The sequence below is a fragment of the Delphinus delphis genome, chromosome 20, assembly GCF_949987515.2.
Source record: "Delphinus delphis chromosome 20, mDelDel1.2, whole genome shotgun sequence".
Classification (NCBI taxonomy): domain Eukaryota; kingdom Metazoa; phylum Chordata; class Mammalia; order Artiodactyla; family Delphinidae; genus Delphinus; species Delphinus delphis.
The window spans coordinates 46,312,909-46,331,395 of record NC_082702.1 but is presented as its reverse complement, the minus strand read 5'-3'; the positions used below and the strand labels follow the sequence as shown (position 1 = coordinate 46,331,395).

General features: G+C 51.6%; 1 protein-coding gene across 1 annotated transcript; it reads left to right on the top strand.

The window, feature by feature from the left end:
• Positions 1-2,770: 2,770 nt before the first annotated feature.
• Positions 2,771-18,280, top strand: LOC132416069 (C-type lectin domain family 18 member A-like). The gene is made up of 16 exons (XM_069540164.1): positions 2,771-2,866; positions 2,950-3,030; positions 3,233-3,309; positions 3,367-3,391; positions 3,651-3,867; positions 4,487-4,578; positions 6,831-7,070; positions 13,259-13,356; positions 13,777-13,898; positions 14,076-14,183; positions 14,657-14,749; positions 15,138-15,244; positions 15,835-15,964; positions 16,332-16,428; positions 17,338-17,429; positions 17,886-18,280. Exons 1-16 carry the CDS (start codon positions 2,771-2,773, stop codon positions 17,921-17,923), a joined length of 1,713 nt encoding a protein of 570 aa, XP_069396265.1. The 3' UTR covers positions 17,924-18,280.
• Positions 18,281-18,487: the final 207 nt, after the last annotated feature.

Sequence of the window (18,487 nt, the reverse complement as noted above, 5' to 3'; positions counted from 1 at the left end):
ACACACCTAGAGCCCGTGCTCTGCAACAAGAGAAGCCCCCACTCGCCCCAACTAGAGAAAGCCCGTGCTCAGCAACAAAGACCCAATGCAGCAAAAAAAAAAAAAAAACCAGAAAACAAAACAAAAAAAACAAAGAAACTATGTCCAAATGTAGTTACATTCTGAGGTACTGGGATTAGTATTTCAACATACGAATTTGGGGGGATGCAGATTGTATTAGCCCATAACAGGGACCCTTTAACAGGATGAGGAATTTCCTTTCTATTCCTAGTTTGCTGAGAATCATCATATGGAATAGGTTTGGGATTTTACCAAATGCTCTTTCCGTGTCTTTGAGAGGATCATATGGGTTTTGTCCTTTGTTCTATTAATACAGTACATTACATTGACTTTTACATGTTAAACCAACCTTGCATTCCTAGAATAAATCCTACCCGGTCATGGTGTTAATCATTTTTTATGGTGCTAGATTCGTTTTTATAATATTTCATTGAGGATTTCTTTAAATTTATTTTTTGCTTATTTGTTTAAATATTTATTTTTGGCTGCATCGGGTCTTAGTTGCAGCACACGTGATCTTTTGTAGTGGTGTACAGGCTTCTCTCTAGTTGTGGCATGCGGGCTCAGTAGTTGTGGCATGCAGGCTTAGTTGCCCTGCGGCACGTGGGATCTTAGCTCCCCGACCAGGGATCGAACCCACGTCCCTTGCATTGGAAGGTGGATTCTTAACCACTGAACCACCAGGGAAGTCCCTCACTGAGGATTTTTGTGTCTGTATTCATGAGTGATATTGATCTATAGTTTTCTTTTCTTGAGCTATATTTGTCTGGCTTTGGTAGCAGGATAATACTGATCTTGTAAGATGAGTTGGAAAATCCTCCTCCTCTTCTGCTTTCTGAAAATGTTTATGTATGTTTGGTATTACTTCTCCCTTAAATATTGACAGAATTCACCAGTGAAGCCATTTGCACTTAAGCTTTTCTTTGTGGGAAGTCTTTTTCATTCAGTTTCTTTTGTTGTGATAGATCTACTTAGATTTTCTATTTCTTCTTCTTTTTTTTTTTTAGATTTTCTATTTCTTCTTGAGTCACTTTTGATAATTTGTCTTTCTAGGAATTTGTCCATTGTTCTTATGTTGTCTATTTTGTTGACATAAAGTTGCTCTTAATATTCCCTTACAACCCTTCTGATTTCTGTAGGATCAGTTGTGATGATGTTCCCTCTTTCCTTCAGGATTTGGGTAATTTTGTCTTTTCTTTCTTTTATACATGTTTATTAAACGAAAATTTAAAATTGTTCAATCATGTTTATAGCAACTTTATTCATAATAAACAAAAGTTTAAAACAAGCCAAATAACCATCTGTAGGAGAATGAAAATACAATGAAACACTACCATCAATTAGAGCAACAACAATGACAAAAGCAAAAACAACCTACTAATACTAAACAACAACATGGATGAATCTCACAGACATTTCATGGAGCAAAGGAGACCAGGCCTCAAAGCGTGTATATTCTATGAGTCTGTTTATATGAAATTCAGAACAAATAAAACTAACCTATGGTGATAGAAATCAGAATAGAAGTTGCTTATCGGGGAAATTTGTCTTGCAAGAAATTGGATGCCCATTCTCAAACCCCACTACAACTACTCAGCAGGTTCCTGTAAAAAGTTTGGACCCAGGAGGAAATATTACATACACCAAAGTGCAATGCCCTAGTTAGGGAGTCCAGAGAGATTGTCACCCCTGCTTTACACAATTGGACACTGAGACCCAGGGTGGAAGTGACAATTCCAGGGTCACAGACAGCACCTCAGATAGAAGCTAGGCCCTCAGATGTCTGGTCTGGTATTTTCTCTGCTCAGCTTCTCCTCTTCTGGCTCCTGAAAGCCGGGCTCGCCCCGGCCTCCTCTTACAGTGAGCCAGGGCCGCTCAAAAGTTGTTCCACCCCAGGCCCCAAAATATATTTTCCTCCCACCTGTGTCATGTGCCCAGCATTGTACTACAGGAAAACTAGCCACATTTATCTTCAAAGCCCAGGAGCAGGAATTGGGTCTTTTGTTACCTGGTGCAGAGCAGGGCTGTGGGAATTGAATTCAAAGGGCCGTGATGTGAACTAAAGCAGATCTGCACCAGGGTCTGGGAATGAATGTGAAGACAGAGCCCCCGGATTAGCTGGGATGCACCATGTGCCTGCCGGGTGACCTGGGGCAAGTCCCTCAGGCACGCTGAGCCCAGCTTCCGCATCTAAAACATGGGCTCCTCATCTTCTATTGCCCCGGGTTGTTGCAGCAATTAACTGAATTCACATATTCGAAGCTGCTTTGTAAACTCCGTTTTATTAAGCACTGCTGGGACCCAGACAGGGTGAATTTGAGGTTGTCTGGTCATGCGTTTGAGGGAGAAGAAACTCCTCAGCCCTGGGTATTACAGGGGGATCCCCAACCCCAGACTGGCTTAGGGGTCCTTGTGCCTGGCCCTGTCTCCACTCCCCAACATCCACAAAGGTATCCACATTCCATCCGTGTTTCCCCCTCAAAAGCCAAGCCCACTTGCCTCTCAGCAGAGCTTCCAGGGAACTGACACCTGGTTCTGAGAGAGTGCTGGCCCAGGGGTCAGGGGTCACTCAAACTCCAGAAGGAAGAAGTACCTGGCTTTCAGGGCTGTCCTTTGGGATGGCTGAATAACCTCTGATCTGCCCTGAGGGGAATGTGGGCATTTGGCTGTGGCCTGTGGGACAAATTTTATTTTCTAGGAAATGTGGGCCATGGTGCAGATCTTCTTCAGCTTATTCCAGTGGGACTGTGCTGGCTGCAGCCAGGCCCCGGAGCATCATGGCAACTGGCTGCCCTGCTGCCTGTTTGTCCGGAGGCCGACTTGTTCCCAGCAGGACTCGAGTCAGCCAAGGGCATCACGTGCTCTCTTCTCACTTTTGCCCTCTCCTAGCCTGCAGTCACGTGGGTGGGCCTGGGGGGGCAGCAGGGCTGGGACCCAGCCCCGCACACGACCCAGACAGACTGTCCTAAGGTACCCATTTCCTCCCCCTGGGGCAGCCCCTGCCCACTCCCCTACAAACCCACTGCCCCAGTGCCCCCACCCACCAGTGGCGCTTGACTGGTGTGCGGTTACCATCCGCCTATGTTTAATTCATGGCTGGGGGTTGGGACGGGGCTTCCCAAGAAAGGAAAGAACTCCCCTGGGGTCTTGCCCAGTTCTTGCCCGCCCGCAGGGCACATGGCCGCAGCCTGCCTGGGCCTGGGGCTGGGAGGAGAAGCTGCCAATGGGCCTGGAGGACACCGTTCCAGCGTGGGCACAGCCATTATTCGTTAATCTGCAGCCCTGGAATGTCTGCGGGCCAATCAGCAGGGTCTCCGAGGGCTCCCCGAGGGCTCTGATAATCCTGCAATGATTAGCAGGGGCCACGGGGTCGCTGCGAACCACTCGGTGGGTTGGTCGGTTGGCTGTCGGGCGGGCGGGTGGGTGGGCTGACCAGGCCAGCAGCCAGAGGAGGGAGGGAGGGAGGGAGTCCCGGGACTGGAGCTGTCTGTCTCCTTTCATGCCAGCGCCAAGGAAGGGAGGCTGTTTGGACTCACCGATTACTCACCAGCCTCCCCCTTTTGTCTGCCAGCCCAGCCTGACTCTTAGAGATTGTGAATAGCTCCATCCAGTCTGGGAAGCGAGCTGGACAGCTGAGCCGGGCAGAGCCCAGAGAACCCAGCAGGCCCATGTTGAGGCTGGAGCCCTCCCCTGGGCTGGGGGGCCACCGGCCTGGCCTCCTGCCCGTACTCCTGGCTCTCCTTGGCATGACCTGGGCAGAGGTGCGCCCACTCCAGCTACAGGAGAAGCAGGTTCCAGTGCCTGGAGGTAAGGGGCTGCGGGGTGAGGAAAGAGTGGAGGAGCTATGAGCTCTGCAGAGGGTCCCAGGGGGCTTCTGGAAGCCAGTTCCCAGGCCTGAGCCCTGGGCAGGCTGGTGTGATTTAAAGAGCCACCCTCGAACAGTCCAGGGGCCGGAGATGGATGGAGGAGGCTGGGACTGGGGCAGAAGGATGAAGGGGAGTGGGCCCAGGCTTGGGGGTGAAGGAAGAACACTGGGAGCCTGCAGCAGGGACCCCAGAAGAGACTCAGTGGCTGAGAGGAGCCCCAGCCAGAGGGCCTGCTGCGAGCCCAGGGCTGGACCCCTCTTCACACCTAGCCCCCAGGCCCCCATTCCCTTCTATCACCCCACCCCCAGCTCTCAGCCTAAGGCTCCTTTATGCCTACACCTGTCTCTCTGTCTCAGCCCCACTGCATTCTCCACAACTCCCTATGCCCCCATGCCTCTGCCCCGGGTCCTCCCATACACACCCACCATCGTCCTGTCCCATCACTCGTTCCATAAGTGCAGGGTTGCATTCTCGTCTTGCCTTGGTGACGCCCGCCCCATCACCAGGGGCCGGGCCCAGGTCCCACCGCTCAGGTGGCCTGACCGTGTCTCCCGCCCCAGCCCTGAGCAAGAAGGAGAGCTTCCTGCTCCTCTCCCTGCACAACCGCCTGCGCAGCCGGGTCCACCCCCCTGCAGCCAACATGCAGAGAATGGTGAGTACCCCCAACCCGGGCTGGCCAAGGGGGCACCTGGAGGGGCAACCCTGAAGAGGACTGAGGAGGCCATGCCAGTGCCAGGTGCCCTTTCACCTGGCAGAGTGGGGCAGCGGCCAGCCAACTTCCCACTCTGGGACCACGCCTGGTTGCCGGGGTCGGGGTGGGGGGGCACGGGGGGGAGGGGGGCCGTTGCTTCCCCCTCCCCCAGAAAGGCAGCCCTTGGGCTTTTCCTTGCATCCCTTCCCGTTGCCCCGGAGACCAGAAGACATGGAAAGAGCTGGGGTCCCCTCCTCCAAGAAACAGGAGCATCACAAAAGAGTCCCAGCAGGACTGGAGGCTAGTCAGGGAGGGAGAAGCATCCTGCTGGGGGTAGGAGGGGTGAGGCTTGTGTGTGACCAGACCCACTGCTTCTTCAGCAGTTTGTCTAGGCGACTAGGAGGGGCCCCCTCCCCAATTCCCAGCTCATTCACTGGGGGCCAGGGAGCGGGGTATAGGGTTTCCCACCACTCCCTCGGGGCTTCAGGGTTGAAGGTGTCATCCTGGGGCCCAGAAACACTGCCCCGTAGTATGGGACCCCAGCTGCGCCCTCCCATGGTAACAGTCGAGGGAGCGAGGGAGGGGCAGTGTGGGGCAGGCAGGGTTCCCCATGACTGCTTCCCATAAACTCCTCTGAGGCTGGCGCAGCAGGGGCGACCTTGAGAGCTCCAGGGTCAGGTTCCCAGGAGGTGGGGGTGGGGTGGGCAGGAGGGGGGTCGCCTCTCCCCCTTTCCCTGCTCGCGGCGGCTCTGCCCCTCCTCAGGCCCAGGTCCTGCCTCTCATCCCCACACTCCCAGCCCTAGTGCCCGGTGTGAGGCTGCTCCCGTCAGCTTCTACACTTCCCATGGTCCTGTTGCCAAAGTCTTAGAAAACAGCATTTCATAAAAAATGCAACTGGAGCCCCACCACTCAGCCTCTGTCACACCCACAGCTTTGGCCCTGGGCACCCCAGTTGAGGCTGAGGCCCTTGGGGGTGGTCCGGGCTGCTGAGGCGCCCCACGCAGTCCCCGCTGCTCCCAGCTCCAGTTCCCGTCAGCAGTAAAATCACAACCACCATCTGCCCAGGCTGCTGCAGGTCAGGCCCTAAGTGCAGCACTTTTCTCTCTGCATCCATTTAATCTTCACACAATCTTACCCTATGGGTACCTTATTACCTGTTTGTTTTGTTTTGTTTTTTGGCCACACGGCACGGCTTGCAGGATCTCAGTTCCCCGGCCAGGGACTGAACCTGGGCCATGGCAATGAAAGCCCAGAATCCTAACCACTAGGTCACCAGGGAACACCCACCTTATTATTTCATTTTACAGAAGCTATTATTCCATTTTACAGAAGCGTATGTTGAGTCTCATGGAGATTAGCAGACTGCTGGAGGTCACAGAGCTGGAATGAGGTGGCTGGGCTGGACCAGGGCATGACGATCGGGTGACACATGTCATCCTGGTTGCTAAGCCCCCCGTTTCAGAGGACGGGGAGCTGTTGGATGGGGGTAGGGAAAAGGGCAGCTGGTACGTGGTGGGAAGAGCAGATTAGGCCCACTCCAGAGAACTCTGCTTGCTGAGACCAAAGCGCTGAGGCCCTGGAGACCTTTACACCCTCTCCGGTCCTGACTCCCAGCTGGTGCCCCTGTGTATTCCAAAACCAGATTTAGGGAATAAGACACAGCGGTATGGCTGCTGCGACTTTTTGCATCACAGAAGGGAAGCCAAGAGGGAGCCTTTCTGACAATGGCCAGGGTCAGTTTTACCTAACACGGAACCAGTTTGAAAGGCTTGGGCACTATCCAGGGCTCCCATTACCAGACGGGAAAAATTACGGCAGAGGCCCATCCTATCACGTGGGCTGGCACCTCGCGCCCAGGAACACCCATCCCCCTTAGTGGGCGGGGCCTGAGGGTACACGCCACTGGATCAGAAGGACGGAAGCCGTCAGTCCTGGGTGGAGCCGGGCTCTGGGTGGGGGGTCCAGACAGGACAGGTGCTTTTCCAACACCACCTTGGAGCGCCCCTTCCAGGTCCTGTCTGACCTTCCCTGGCCCCAGTGAAGGCGGTGAAAGCAGCTCAGAGCACTCAAGCCGCCAAGCAGGACCCCTGTTTGGGCTGGGGTCTCTTCCCTGCAGGACCAGCACCTCTGGATGTGCTGGTGGGGGGGCTGGATCACTAAGGCCTGGGCCAGGGTCCCCTGATGATGTTGCTGTTTGCGCTCCTTTTCCCCAGGACTGGAGCGAGAGCCTGGCCCAACAGGCCCAGACCAGGGCAGCCCTCTGTGGCGCCCCAGCCCCAAGCCCAGCCTCTGTCCCCCGGGCTACCCCGCAAGTGGGCTGGAATGTGCAGCTGCTGCCCGTGAGCTCGGCGTCCTTCATCCACGTGGTGGGCCTGTGGTTCTCAGAGGGGCAGCAGTACAGCCAGGCAGCGGCCGAGTGTGCCCCCAATGCCACCTGCACCCACTACACTCAGGTGAGGCCCGGGTACCGGCTCTGAGGCCCCTGCCCTGCTGGGCTAGTTCAGAGGTCTGCAGTTTGTCCTAAAATTGGTGGTTGCTTTTCCTCCCATTTGTTTAGTTTTACTTTTTTCAGCTTTAAATATGAAATATTTCAAAGCTAAATCAAATAATGGACTCCTTCTTATCCACTACCTAGCATTAGAAAATGTTAACTATATTTGTTTCTCATCTCTTAAAAAAACAAAACTAAGCGTAAGCCCTCCTTCTGCCCTTTCCTCTGTCCCTCCCGAGGTAACCTTGCTGAAGTCCAGGTGAAACACCCCATGTTTCCTTTTCTTCCCCCTCAACAAAATTTGTTGAATGTCTTCTCTGTAACTGGCATCGTTTATGTACTAGGATCCAGCACTGGAAAACACAGGCAAAATCCCAAGCATGTTTTTCTCTTTTTTTTAATGGTTACTTTTATGTGTCAACTTGCAGGGTAGAGGGTTGTTATTCTTGTTGTTTTGCATGACACTAACATTTTTTATATTAATTAATTAATTTATTTATTTTTGGCTGCGTTGGGTCCTCATTGCTGCGTGCCGGCTTTCTCTAGCTGCGGCGAGCGAGGGCTGCTCTTCGTTGAGTTGCGTGGGCTTCTCATTGCGGTGGCTTCTGTTGTTACGGAGCACGGGCTCTAGGAGCGTGGGCTTCAGTAGTTGCGGTGCATGGGCTTATTTGCTCCGCGGCATGTGGGATCCTCCCGGACTAGGGATCAAACCCACGTCCCCTGCATTGGTAGGCAGATTCTTAACCACTGCACCACCAGGGAATTCCTTGTTTTTCTTTTCTTTTTTTAAGGGGGGGCCGAGGGTAGTTCCCCGACCATGTATGGAACCAGGCCCCCAGCAGTAAAAGCACCAAGTCCTAACCACTGGTCCCTCAGGGAATTTCCCCAAGCATGTTTTAATACCTTTACTACACGTGGAAGGGTTTTGATACCTTTTCTACTTGTGCAAGTGGGTTGTGTGTTATTAAATCCTACCTAAGTGCTCCCTCTGTACATCTCCTTTTGCAATTTGTGTTTATCACTTCAGACCACATTTGTAAGATTTGTTTCCGTTGATCTGAGCATGCATGTGTGATTCACTATGAATAAACTGCAATTTACAGGCATCTGGGTTACTTCCACGTTTTTTTTTTTTACTATCCCAAGTCATACCGAAATGCACAAATGTCCTCTTGTACATATGTGTCCAGACTTTTTCTAGGACACACTTGGAAGGGGAATGGCTGGGTCAGATGGAGCATGCACCTACAACCTTAGTAGCTATTGCCAAAGTGATGTCGCCAACTCTACTCCTGCCCACAAACCAGTTCTCACTCCCCATTCTTACTCTATTCATTAAGGAGTATTGTCAGCTCCTTCATTTTTGCCAACTCAAGGCTGTGAAATGCTACCTCATTCTGTTTTTAATTTGCATTTCCCTGATTACATGTGGGACTGAGCCTCTTTTCTGTTCTTTTCATTGCCTTTTAATTTCATCTTTCCCTTATTAATTTGTAAGCATCTTTGCTATATGCTTTGTACTTTTTGTTGGTCATATTGGTTGCAGATACTTTTTTTCTAATATATGGCTTGTATTTTCTCTTTATGTTATCTTTTATAAGATAAATCTTTCAGAAGATTTTAATATTAATGTAATCAATTTTCTCTTGTTTTTCATTATAGTTCATCCATTTGTTGTATCATGTTTAAGAAATAAATCCTTTTCAACTCTGACATCAGCTAGATATTCTTCCTGTATTTTCTTCCAAAGTTCAAATGTTTTCCTTTTTTTCATATTGAAGTCATTAAGCCATCTAGTGATATTGGAGTTAATTTTATCTTTTTATTTTAAAGGAATTTTGCCTTTTTAAAAATTTTATTTATCTATTTATGGCTGTGTTGGCTCTTCGTTTCTGTGCGAGGGCTCTCTCCAGTTGCGGCAAGTGGGGGCCACTCCTCAACGCGGTGCGCGGGCCTCTCACTATCGCGGCCTCTCTTGTTGCAGAGCACAGGCTCCAGATGCGCAGGCTCAGTAACTGTGGCTCACGGGGCTAGTTGCTCCGCGGCATGTGGGATCCTCCCAGACCAGGGCTTGAAACCGTGTCCCCTGCATTGGCAGGCAGATTCTCAACCACTGCGCCACCAGGGAAGCCCAATTTTATCTTTTTTTTTTTACTTCTTGTATTAAGAACTGAATCTTTCCCCCACAGACTCTAATGCCACCTCAGCCATATACCAAGCTCACATATCCACATGGGTCTGTTGCTGAGTTCTCTCTTCTATTTTGTTGCTTTTTTTGTTTACTCCTGCATATATGTGCTTTAATTATTATGGCTTTATAAAAAGTTTTGACAGGAAAATCCCCCATGTTATTATTATCATTCAAAAATTTCTTGGCTATTCTTGATTCTTTCTCCTGATTCTTTCATATGAATTTAATAAGTAGCCTTTATCAGGTTATAGACAGGCCTAGCCGCTCCGCGGCACGTGGGATCTTCCTGGACCAGAGCACGAACCCGTGTCCCCTGCATCGGCAGGCGGACTCTCAACCACTGCGCCACCAGGGAAGCCCCAGACATTTCTTTCTAATCTAAGTTTGTTAAGGATTTTTAAAGTCATGGAAAGGTTTTGTGTTTTATCAAATGCCTTTTGTGCATCTATTGAAATAATTATAAGGTTTTTCCTTAACTATTTACAGTGATGAAATACATGAATAATTTTTTTGTGTGTGTACAAAGCTGTTACATGACACTACATCTTCCTGGTCACGTATTTTAAACATTTTATTATAGAAAATTTCAAATATATACAAAGCAGTCAAAGTGATATAATGAACCCCCATCTACCTATCATCCAGCTTCAACAATTATCAGCTCACAGTTTCATGACTCATATTTATTTATTTATTTGTATTGAAGTACAGTTGTTGTACAGTACTATATAAGCTACAGGTACACGATAGAGTGATTCACAAATTTTAAAGGTTATACTCCATTTATAGTTATTATAAAATACTGGCCTTGGGCTTCCCTGGTGGCGCAGTGGTTGAGAGTCCGCCTGCCGATGCAGGGCACACGGGTTCATGCCCTGGTCCAGGAAGATCCCACATGCCATGGAGCGCTGGGCCCGTGAGCCATGGCCACTGAGCCTACGCGTCCAGAGCCTGTGCTCCGCAACGGGAGAGGCCACAACAGTGAGAGACCCGCAAACAGCCAAAAAAAAAAAAAAAAAATACCGGCCATATTCCCCATGTTGTACAATGTATCCTTGTAGTTTATTTTATACCTAATAGTTTGTAGCTCTTACTCCCCTACCCTTATACTGCCCTCCCCGCTTCCCTCTCCCCACTGGTAATCACTAGTTTGTTCTCTATATCTGTGAGCCTGCTTCTTTTTTTTGTTATATTCACTAGTTTGTTGTATTTTTTAGATTTCACATATAAGTGAGATCATACAGTATTTGTCTTTCTCTGTCTGACTTATTTCACTTAGCATAATACCCTCTAAGTCCATCCTTGTTGCTGCAAATGGCAAAATTTCATTCTCTTTTATGGCTGAGTAGTATTCCATTGTGTATATGATGTGATGCAAAATAAAGCGATGTAGGGTGTGTGTGTGTGTGTGTGTTATTGTTGTTTTTAATTAATTGCTATATTTGGTTTCCTAAATACTATTTGATAGTGAAATCGACCTCTGATTTTCTTTTCTCGTTCTGCCCTCACCTGGTTTATATTAACCTCATAAAATGAGTTGGAGGTTTTGCCTCATTTTCTGTTTCCTGGAATAGGTTCTATGATATTTGCTGTAACTGTTCTGTAAAACTATTTGGGCCTTGTTCTATTTTTTGATTGTTTGTTTTGTGTGCATGTGTATGTATCCATGGATTTTTAATTACTGATTCAACTTTTAGAAATGGTCGTAGATCATTTTAGATTTTCTATTTCTTCTTGAGACAGTTTTGCCAAGTTCTGTTTTCTAGGAAACTATCCATTTTATATTTTCCAGTTTGTTGGTGCTGTCATTTAACAGAGATTTTAAACTAGAATTAAACAGATTTTTTAAATGTTTCCTGTGTCTGCAGCTATGTCCTTTTAAAATTCTCGATTGTATTTATTTGTGCCTTCTCTCTTTTGTTCTTTACCAGTCTTCCCATAGGTTTGTCTATTCTAACGAATCAGTTTTTTGTTTGTTTTCCTTCTCTCTTTTTTCCACCCATCCACAACTTTATTCTTCTTTTTATTAATTTCTGCTCTTTTTAAAAAAAAATTAATTTATTTATTTTTGGCTGCGTTGGGTCCTCGTTGCCGTGCGCGGGCTTTCTCTAGTTGAGGAGAGTGGGGGCTACTCTTCGTTGCAGTGTGCGGGCTTCTCATTGCAGTGGCTTCTATTGTTGCGGAGCACAGGCTCTAGGCGCACGGGCTTCCGTAGTTGTGGCGCATGGGCTTCCGTAGTTGTGGCACGTGTGCTCAGTAGTTGTGGCTCACAGGCTCTAGGGCACAGGCTCAGTAGTTGTGGCACATGGGCTTAGCTGCTCCGCAGCATGTGGGATCTTCCCGTAGCAGGGATCAAACCCATGTCCCCTGCATTGACAGGCGGATTTTTAACCACTGTGCCACCAGGGAAGTCCTTCTGCCCTTGTTTTTATTATTTTCTTTCATCTACTTTCTTAACTCATTAATTTTAACTCCTTTTTCTTTTCTGGTATATGCCTTTTAAAGCTATCAATTTCCCTCTAAACTCTGTTAGCTACGTCCCATAAGTTTTGGAATTTAGTGATTTCATTGTCACTTAGGTCTATGAGTTTCCTATTTTCCATTATGATGCTGTCTTTGATTTTGAAGTGTATATTTAAATTTCCAAACTATGTTTTCTCCTTTACTTACTTCTAAATTATTTCCTTGGGAATTCCCTGGTGGTCCAGTGGTTAGGACTTCATGCCTTCACTGCCAGGACCTGGGTTCAGTCCGTGGTCAGGGAACTAAGATCCCATAAGCCACGCAGCCAAAAAAAATTTTTTTTTAAATTTAATTAATAAAAATAATAGTAAATTATTTCCTTTACATTCTATTGCATTGAATTCATAGAATGTGTCCTGTAGGATGTTGGTTATTGAGTGTTTATTGAATCTTGCTTTGTGGCTTACTGAGGGGTCAGTGTCTGCAAAAGTTCCACGCACTCCTAAAAAGAATGCATATTCTCTAATTGTTGGATACATAGGTATGACTACATGTGCATTTCTCCCTGCCTCATGCTGGTCATTTTTAGTGGCTACCAGAGTTTGCTTGGCTATTCCTGTGTATTGACTATTTGTGCTATTTCCAGGTTGTCACTGATTCTAAAACTCTAAATCTTAGTTTTGAATACTATTAAAGACCTGTATCTGTTAGCTGTTGCTGCATGACGCACTACTCCCAAATATAGCATCTTACGATTCTGCAGCTTGGCAGTTTGGGTTGGGCTCAGCTGACAGTTTCTTCTGGTCTTCGCTGGGCCCACTCCTGCAACTGCAGTCAGCTGCTGCGTTGGCTGGGAGCTGGCTGTCTAGAGTGGCCTCAACTGGTTCATCTCTGCCCTATAAGGTTCTTCAACCTCCAGCAGCCTTGTTCACGTGGTGGCTGAGCATGAGAGTTCTATGAGAATGAGCGGAAATTGTAGGGTCTCCTGAGGCCTAGGTTTAAAATGGTTCAATATCATTTCTCCTGCATCCTGTTGGCCAACAGAAGCCACAGGGCCAGCCAGATTCAAGGTGTGGGAAAGAGATTCCTCCTGTTGATGCAAAGAACTGCAAAGCCACATTTTATAAAGAGGGGGCTGTAGGGAGAAGTGAAGCGTTGTGGCCATTTTTTCAGTCATCACAAGGCCTTTGATGTCCAAGTCTCTTTTCCCACTCTCCTCCACGATCCACAATCTCCCTTCCCTTCAGGTATCTGCTGACCCTCACTTCCCGACCCAGAAGGCCTTTCTAGACTATTCCCACCTATCCTTATATCCCTGCCCAGCACAGCTACTGCTCCTGGGGTCCCCAGGGAGGTGACAAAACTGTTTATCTGCTTGGCCTGGGGCAAGAGCTGTGTCCACCCTTCCCAGGGGAGCATCATCTAGGCTGTTGGTCCCCAGACTAGGAGTGCAGGGGGCCCCTGAGAGGGTTTCTGAGCCACTGTGTCTCCTGCAGCTCGTGTGGGCCACCTCGAGCCAGCTGGGTTGTGGGCGGCATCCCTGCTCTGGGGCCCAGGCTGAGATGGAAGCCTTTGTCTGTGCCTACTCTCCCGGGTAAGCCTCCTCCATGGCAGCTGCCCTGCCATCCCCTGCTGGGCTGCGGGGTAGGGGATGCTGTCACCCAGGGTGAGACACTCACCCACCCACCCACAGGCCTTTACCCCTTGGTCTGCACCCCTGCTGGGAGAGGGAAAAAGGAGGAAAGGGAGAGGGTGCAGAAGTGGGCAGCACCCAAGATTCTGGCCACGCAGAATGTGGCTTCTTCTCAGACGCCCCTTCCTGGAGGCACCACCCAGCGTTCAGGGCATCTGCCCAGTATTAGTTTGGAGGTCATCTTTTCTTTCCTAGGAAATCTCCCTGTCTCTCCCAGCTCCCTGCCTTCCTGGCTGGGCCGGAAAGAGCTGAAGGGGCTGGTGGGGCAGGCAGCAAGGCCCAAGGCCAGGTCCTTCTAGCCTCTGCTGCTTGCTCTCACAGAGGCAACTGGGAGGTCAACGGGAAGACCATCGTCCCCTACAAGAAGGGCGCCTGGTGTTCGCTCTGCACAGCCAGCGTCTCGGGCTGCTTCAAAGCCTGGGACCACGCAGGGGGGCTGTGTGGTAAGTGCCCCACTCTGCCTGCCTCTGGCTGGGGCAGCTTGATCTGGTGATCCTGGAGGAGGCAGGCAGCATCCTGAGGGACTGTCCCAGAAGCCCTGGCCCTCAGCACTCGGGGATGCACCTGCCTGGCCTGCCAGGGAGAGGCGCCCTCACAGCGTTTCCTTCTCATCCGACCAGAGGTCCCCAGGAACCCATGTCGCATGAGCTGCCGGAACCACGGACATCTCAACCTCAGCACCTGCCACTGCCACTGTCCCCCGGGTTACACAGGCAGATATTGCCAAGGTGAGGGGCGCCTGGTGTTCTGGACTGTGACCACCCGGGGGACCCAGGGAGGGATCCTCACACAGCCTATCCTCATCCAATAAGCATTCACTGAGCACCGACGGTCTGCCAGACCCTGCGCTGTGCAGGGAATTCAAAGTGAAATCAGATCGGCCCCTCAGGCCCTGGGATGGTGGGAGGAGGACAGTATTAGGATCCAGAAGTGGATTCCTTTCCCACTGTCCCCCACCCCCCAGCTCTGTGACCATGAGCAGGTCCACTCCCAAACCCCGATTTGCTTCTCTCTACAAGATCAAACCAAAGATGCCAAATGTGGCAGCGGTTGGGAGCCCAGATGGTTTCCATCTCTGGGGCGCAGGGGTTGTTCTTGTTTTGGTTGGCCATTCTGCGCACATCCGTGGCCTGTGAGGGGCAGCCTGCGGCCCAGTGGCTGCCAGCTGAGTGCCGTCCCCTCCCCTGCCCCATCCTGGCAGTGCGGTGCAGCGTGCAGTGCGTGCATGGCCGGTTCCGGGAAGAGGAGTGTTCCTGCGTCTGTGATGTTGGCTATGGGGGAGCCCAGTGTGCCAGTGAGTCCTGCCGCAAAGCCCCCCGACAAGACGAGCCCCTCCCAGGACCCCCTCAGCTGGTGCTGGGTCTGGCTCGGACCAGCTCACAGGAGTCCATCGTACGCACCTCTCCCCCATTCCCCGATCAGTGACGTCACAGTGGTAGCTTGAACTTGGCCATGGTGGGGGTCTTTACACCACCACAGGAATGGCAATGCTAAAATCATAGACTTTTTTTTTTTTGAGGGAGAGCTGGTTGTTACACATTTACCAGCACACCACTGACCCCAACCCCCTCTCCTGCTTGGTGGCCAGAGGAAGGGGTACCTTGAGCTTAACATCCTGGCAGGACCGGAAGGGTAATGATTCTGAGGCACCCACACACAAAATCAGGCTTCCCTCCTCCCAGCCAAGGTGCACTTTCCCTTCCACACCTGTGACCTGAGGATCGATGGAGACTGCTTCATGGTGTCTTCAGAGGCAGACACCTATTACGGAGCCAAGATGAAATGCCAGGTAATGGTTGGCCCCTGCCTTCCCAGGGACCGTCCCCCCGGGTTCTTAACAGAGGGACCCTGGGCTAAGAGATGAATTCCTTTGACTTCTCCTGACTCTCATCTTTAGTATAAAGCAGGGGTTACAACTCAGAGGCCCATGGAAGCCAGGAGGTCACTTAATGAGCTGAGGGACCCAGGGACAAGGCCCCACTCAACCCCCATCTAAGGGGCCACCTTGACTCAGCTCAAGCTGCTGGCTGCCGGGCAGGAATCCAAGTTCAGGGAGGCCAGGACCTGGAATTTCTCAAGAGAACCAGAAATGCAGATTTTCACTGAGCTCTCAATTTATTAGTGTTGGCAACCAATCCAAATGTATTAAAGACACTGAGCAGGTGAAACAAAACCCTTCCAAGTGTGGGACCCTGACGGAGGAGCTGTGGGCAGAGAAGAGAAGGCGGACTCTGCTCTAAGAGGCAGGAGGCTTTGGGGGGCTGATGACAGCCCGGCCAGCACACAGATTGGACATCCATGGCCACGATGGGTGGCAGGATGGAAAGGAAGGGCTGGCCTGAGCTCTGGGGCCAGAATGACCCGGAGCGGGGGTTACAGGGAAAGGGCGGGGTGCTAGCCCAGATTGAGAGCCAGAAAGTGCAGGACATCCTCGCCTTCTACCTGGGCCGCCTGGAGACCACCAACGAGGTGACCAACAATGACTTTGAGACCAGGAACTTCTGGATCGGTGAGTGCCTGGCTGACTGGTGGAGCGGGAAGGGATGCAGTGAGTGTGGGGCTGGGATGCCTCACACTGCTCCAGGAATCTGGGCCGTGGAAACCCAGAGCACCTACCAGCGGGCAGTAAGGGTGTGGTGAGGGCTTGGGGCCCAGAATGGGGCCAGTAGTCAAGCTGGTGACTCCTTTCAGAGAGAGCCGAAGGGAGGGAGAGCCACCAGAGGGGCTGGAAGTGCTGGGAAGGGGGCTTAAGGGCTGGGGGTCGACAGGCATTGGGCAGCAGGCTCTGGGCTCAGGCCCTCATCACAGGGAGCCTGGGCTGCCAGCGGGGCCCAGGGATCTCGGGTGTGAGGCCAGCCTTGGCTGCTGTGACTCAGGGCTCACCTACAAGACCGCTAAGGACTCCTTCCGCTGGACCACCGGGGAGCACCAGTCCTTCACCAGTTTTGCCTTTGGGCAGCCTGACAACCAGGGGTGAGTCTGGGGTGCCCTCCCTCCCCTGTGCCCACTTCTCACCTGCCTGCTGGCCGAGCCTTCAGACACCGCTGAACCACCTCCACCCTGCCTGCTGCTTGGCTAAGCGCCCTGAGGGTCTGGGCCTTACCTGGTGCCCAGGTGCCAGGAAGTCTGGGCACAGCTGGCTGTGGGCCCAGTGCTGAGATGAGGTACATCCCTGACCTCCAGGGGCTCAAATAAAAGAGAGGGAACCCAAGAAGGCTTCATCCATCCACAGTCCCCATCATCCCTCCAGCTGTCTCTCCATCTCTCTATTATCTATCCATCCCTCCCCCACACCGTGCCTCCTCTGCCTGTATCAATACACTGATTCTGCCCTCCTTAGCTGGCCACCCACCTGCGTCCACTCCTGCACACATCTGCCCACTGACCCGCCTGCACTGAGGCCCAGCCCTGGTCTTCAAAGCCCAGGAATGCCCAGGGCAGGGGGGAGGTGGTCAGGCTGTGTGGCCACCAAGGCTCCAGATACCCCGCCCAGTTCTCCTTTGACCTCCTTGATGGCAGCCATGCCCAGGCCACTGGTCCATCCCTAGAGGAAGCCGGCTTGGTGGGCCCCCAGGCATACCTTCTCCTGCTGGGAGGAAAGATGTGGGCCTGTCTGTTCCAACCCCACTGCCCCCACCTGCAGTGGCCGGCATGGCTGAGGGCTGCAGCGGTGGGTGGAGCTGTCCCCACTGCACCCCGAGAAGAGAGGAGCTGCAGTGCTGTGAAGTGCAGGCATGGGCTTGGGGCTGGGTCCCAGAAGCCCCATATGTGGGAGGGGGCACCCAAGAGGCACCTCCCTAGGTGCAGGTGGCCCACTGTGGGGGAGGATTTAAGGACTCATAATTTCATTCCTCCACCCTGAGCACTCGACAATCTTGGCAGGTTTGGCAACTGTGTGGAACTGCAGGCATCGGCCGCCTTCAATTGGAACGACCAGCGCTGTAAAACCCGAAACCGTTACATCTGCCAGTTTGGTGAGGGCCTTCCCACGGCTCCCCTGTCCCCTGGGGATATCCAGATGAACAGTCTAGAGTGTCTGAGCACACAGGGCCATCCTGCTCAGGGCCTCGCTGGACCTGTAGGCCCCTGAAGCACAGAGAGGGAGATTGGCCTGGGCTCAGCCACGCAGGGGCAAGACCAGAACTACAGCCTGGCTGGGGATTTCACCAATGTCCATTTCCTCCTGTCACTAAAGCTGCCACATGGGGACCCATCGGGTTCTTCAGCGTTCCCTGATTCCCTAGAGCACAGTGAACTATGGTGGGGACAGAGGTGAGACCTAGCCCAGAATCAGCCCCCAGCAGCACCTGCTAGAAGGATCTGGAGCTGCAAGTGGGATCATGGCTATTTCTGGACCTAGTGTAGCAGGGTCCCCATCCCAGGACCGCCTGGGCTATCACTGACCCTTGTTCTGTTCTCTTCCTTTCCAGCTCAGGAGCACATTTCCCGGTGGGACCCAGGGCCCTGAGGCTCACCCATGCCTCTCCCCTGCCAGCACCTGGATGCACAGCCCTACCTGCCCTTCTGCCCACCTGTTTAGAACAAGGGTTGGGCTAGGACTGCAGGCCCAACAGCCAAAGAGGCCTCAGACCTTGCAGGAAGTGGGGCAGGGGGTACAAGTGAGGCCGATGGAGAGCCCGGTATAGGAGGAGGGGAGCCTGGGGTCCCCCAGCCTGCTTTTGAGTGGGAAGATTGGTCTTAATTAGGCACTGAAACAGGAGTCCGGGGCAGTGGTCAGAAGAGACCACTCTCCTCCATCTGGGCTGGACCCTCTGGGGCAGACAGAGGTTCCTTGCTGCCCAGGATGCACCCCACAAAGGATTAAACTAAGTTATGGATCAGATGGACTTATGAATGCTCATTGTGAAGGGGAATTCAGACAACCCAGAATGATCCCAGGAAGACTGGTTTCCTCCCAGCCACCTCAGTCCCATCCCTGCTCGCCCACATGACCCAGGCCACCCTCTGGAGGTTTTCAGACTCTTAGTCCTGAATAATGCACAGATTTAGAAGCCTTGTTTGTCTGCATCCC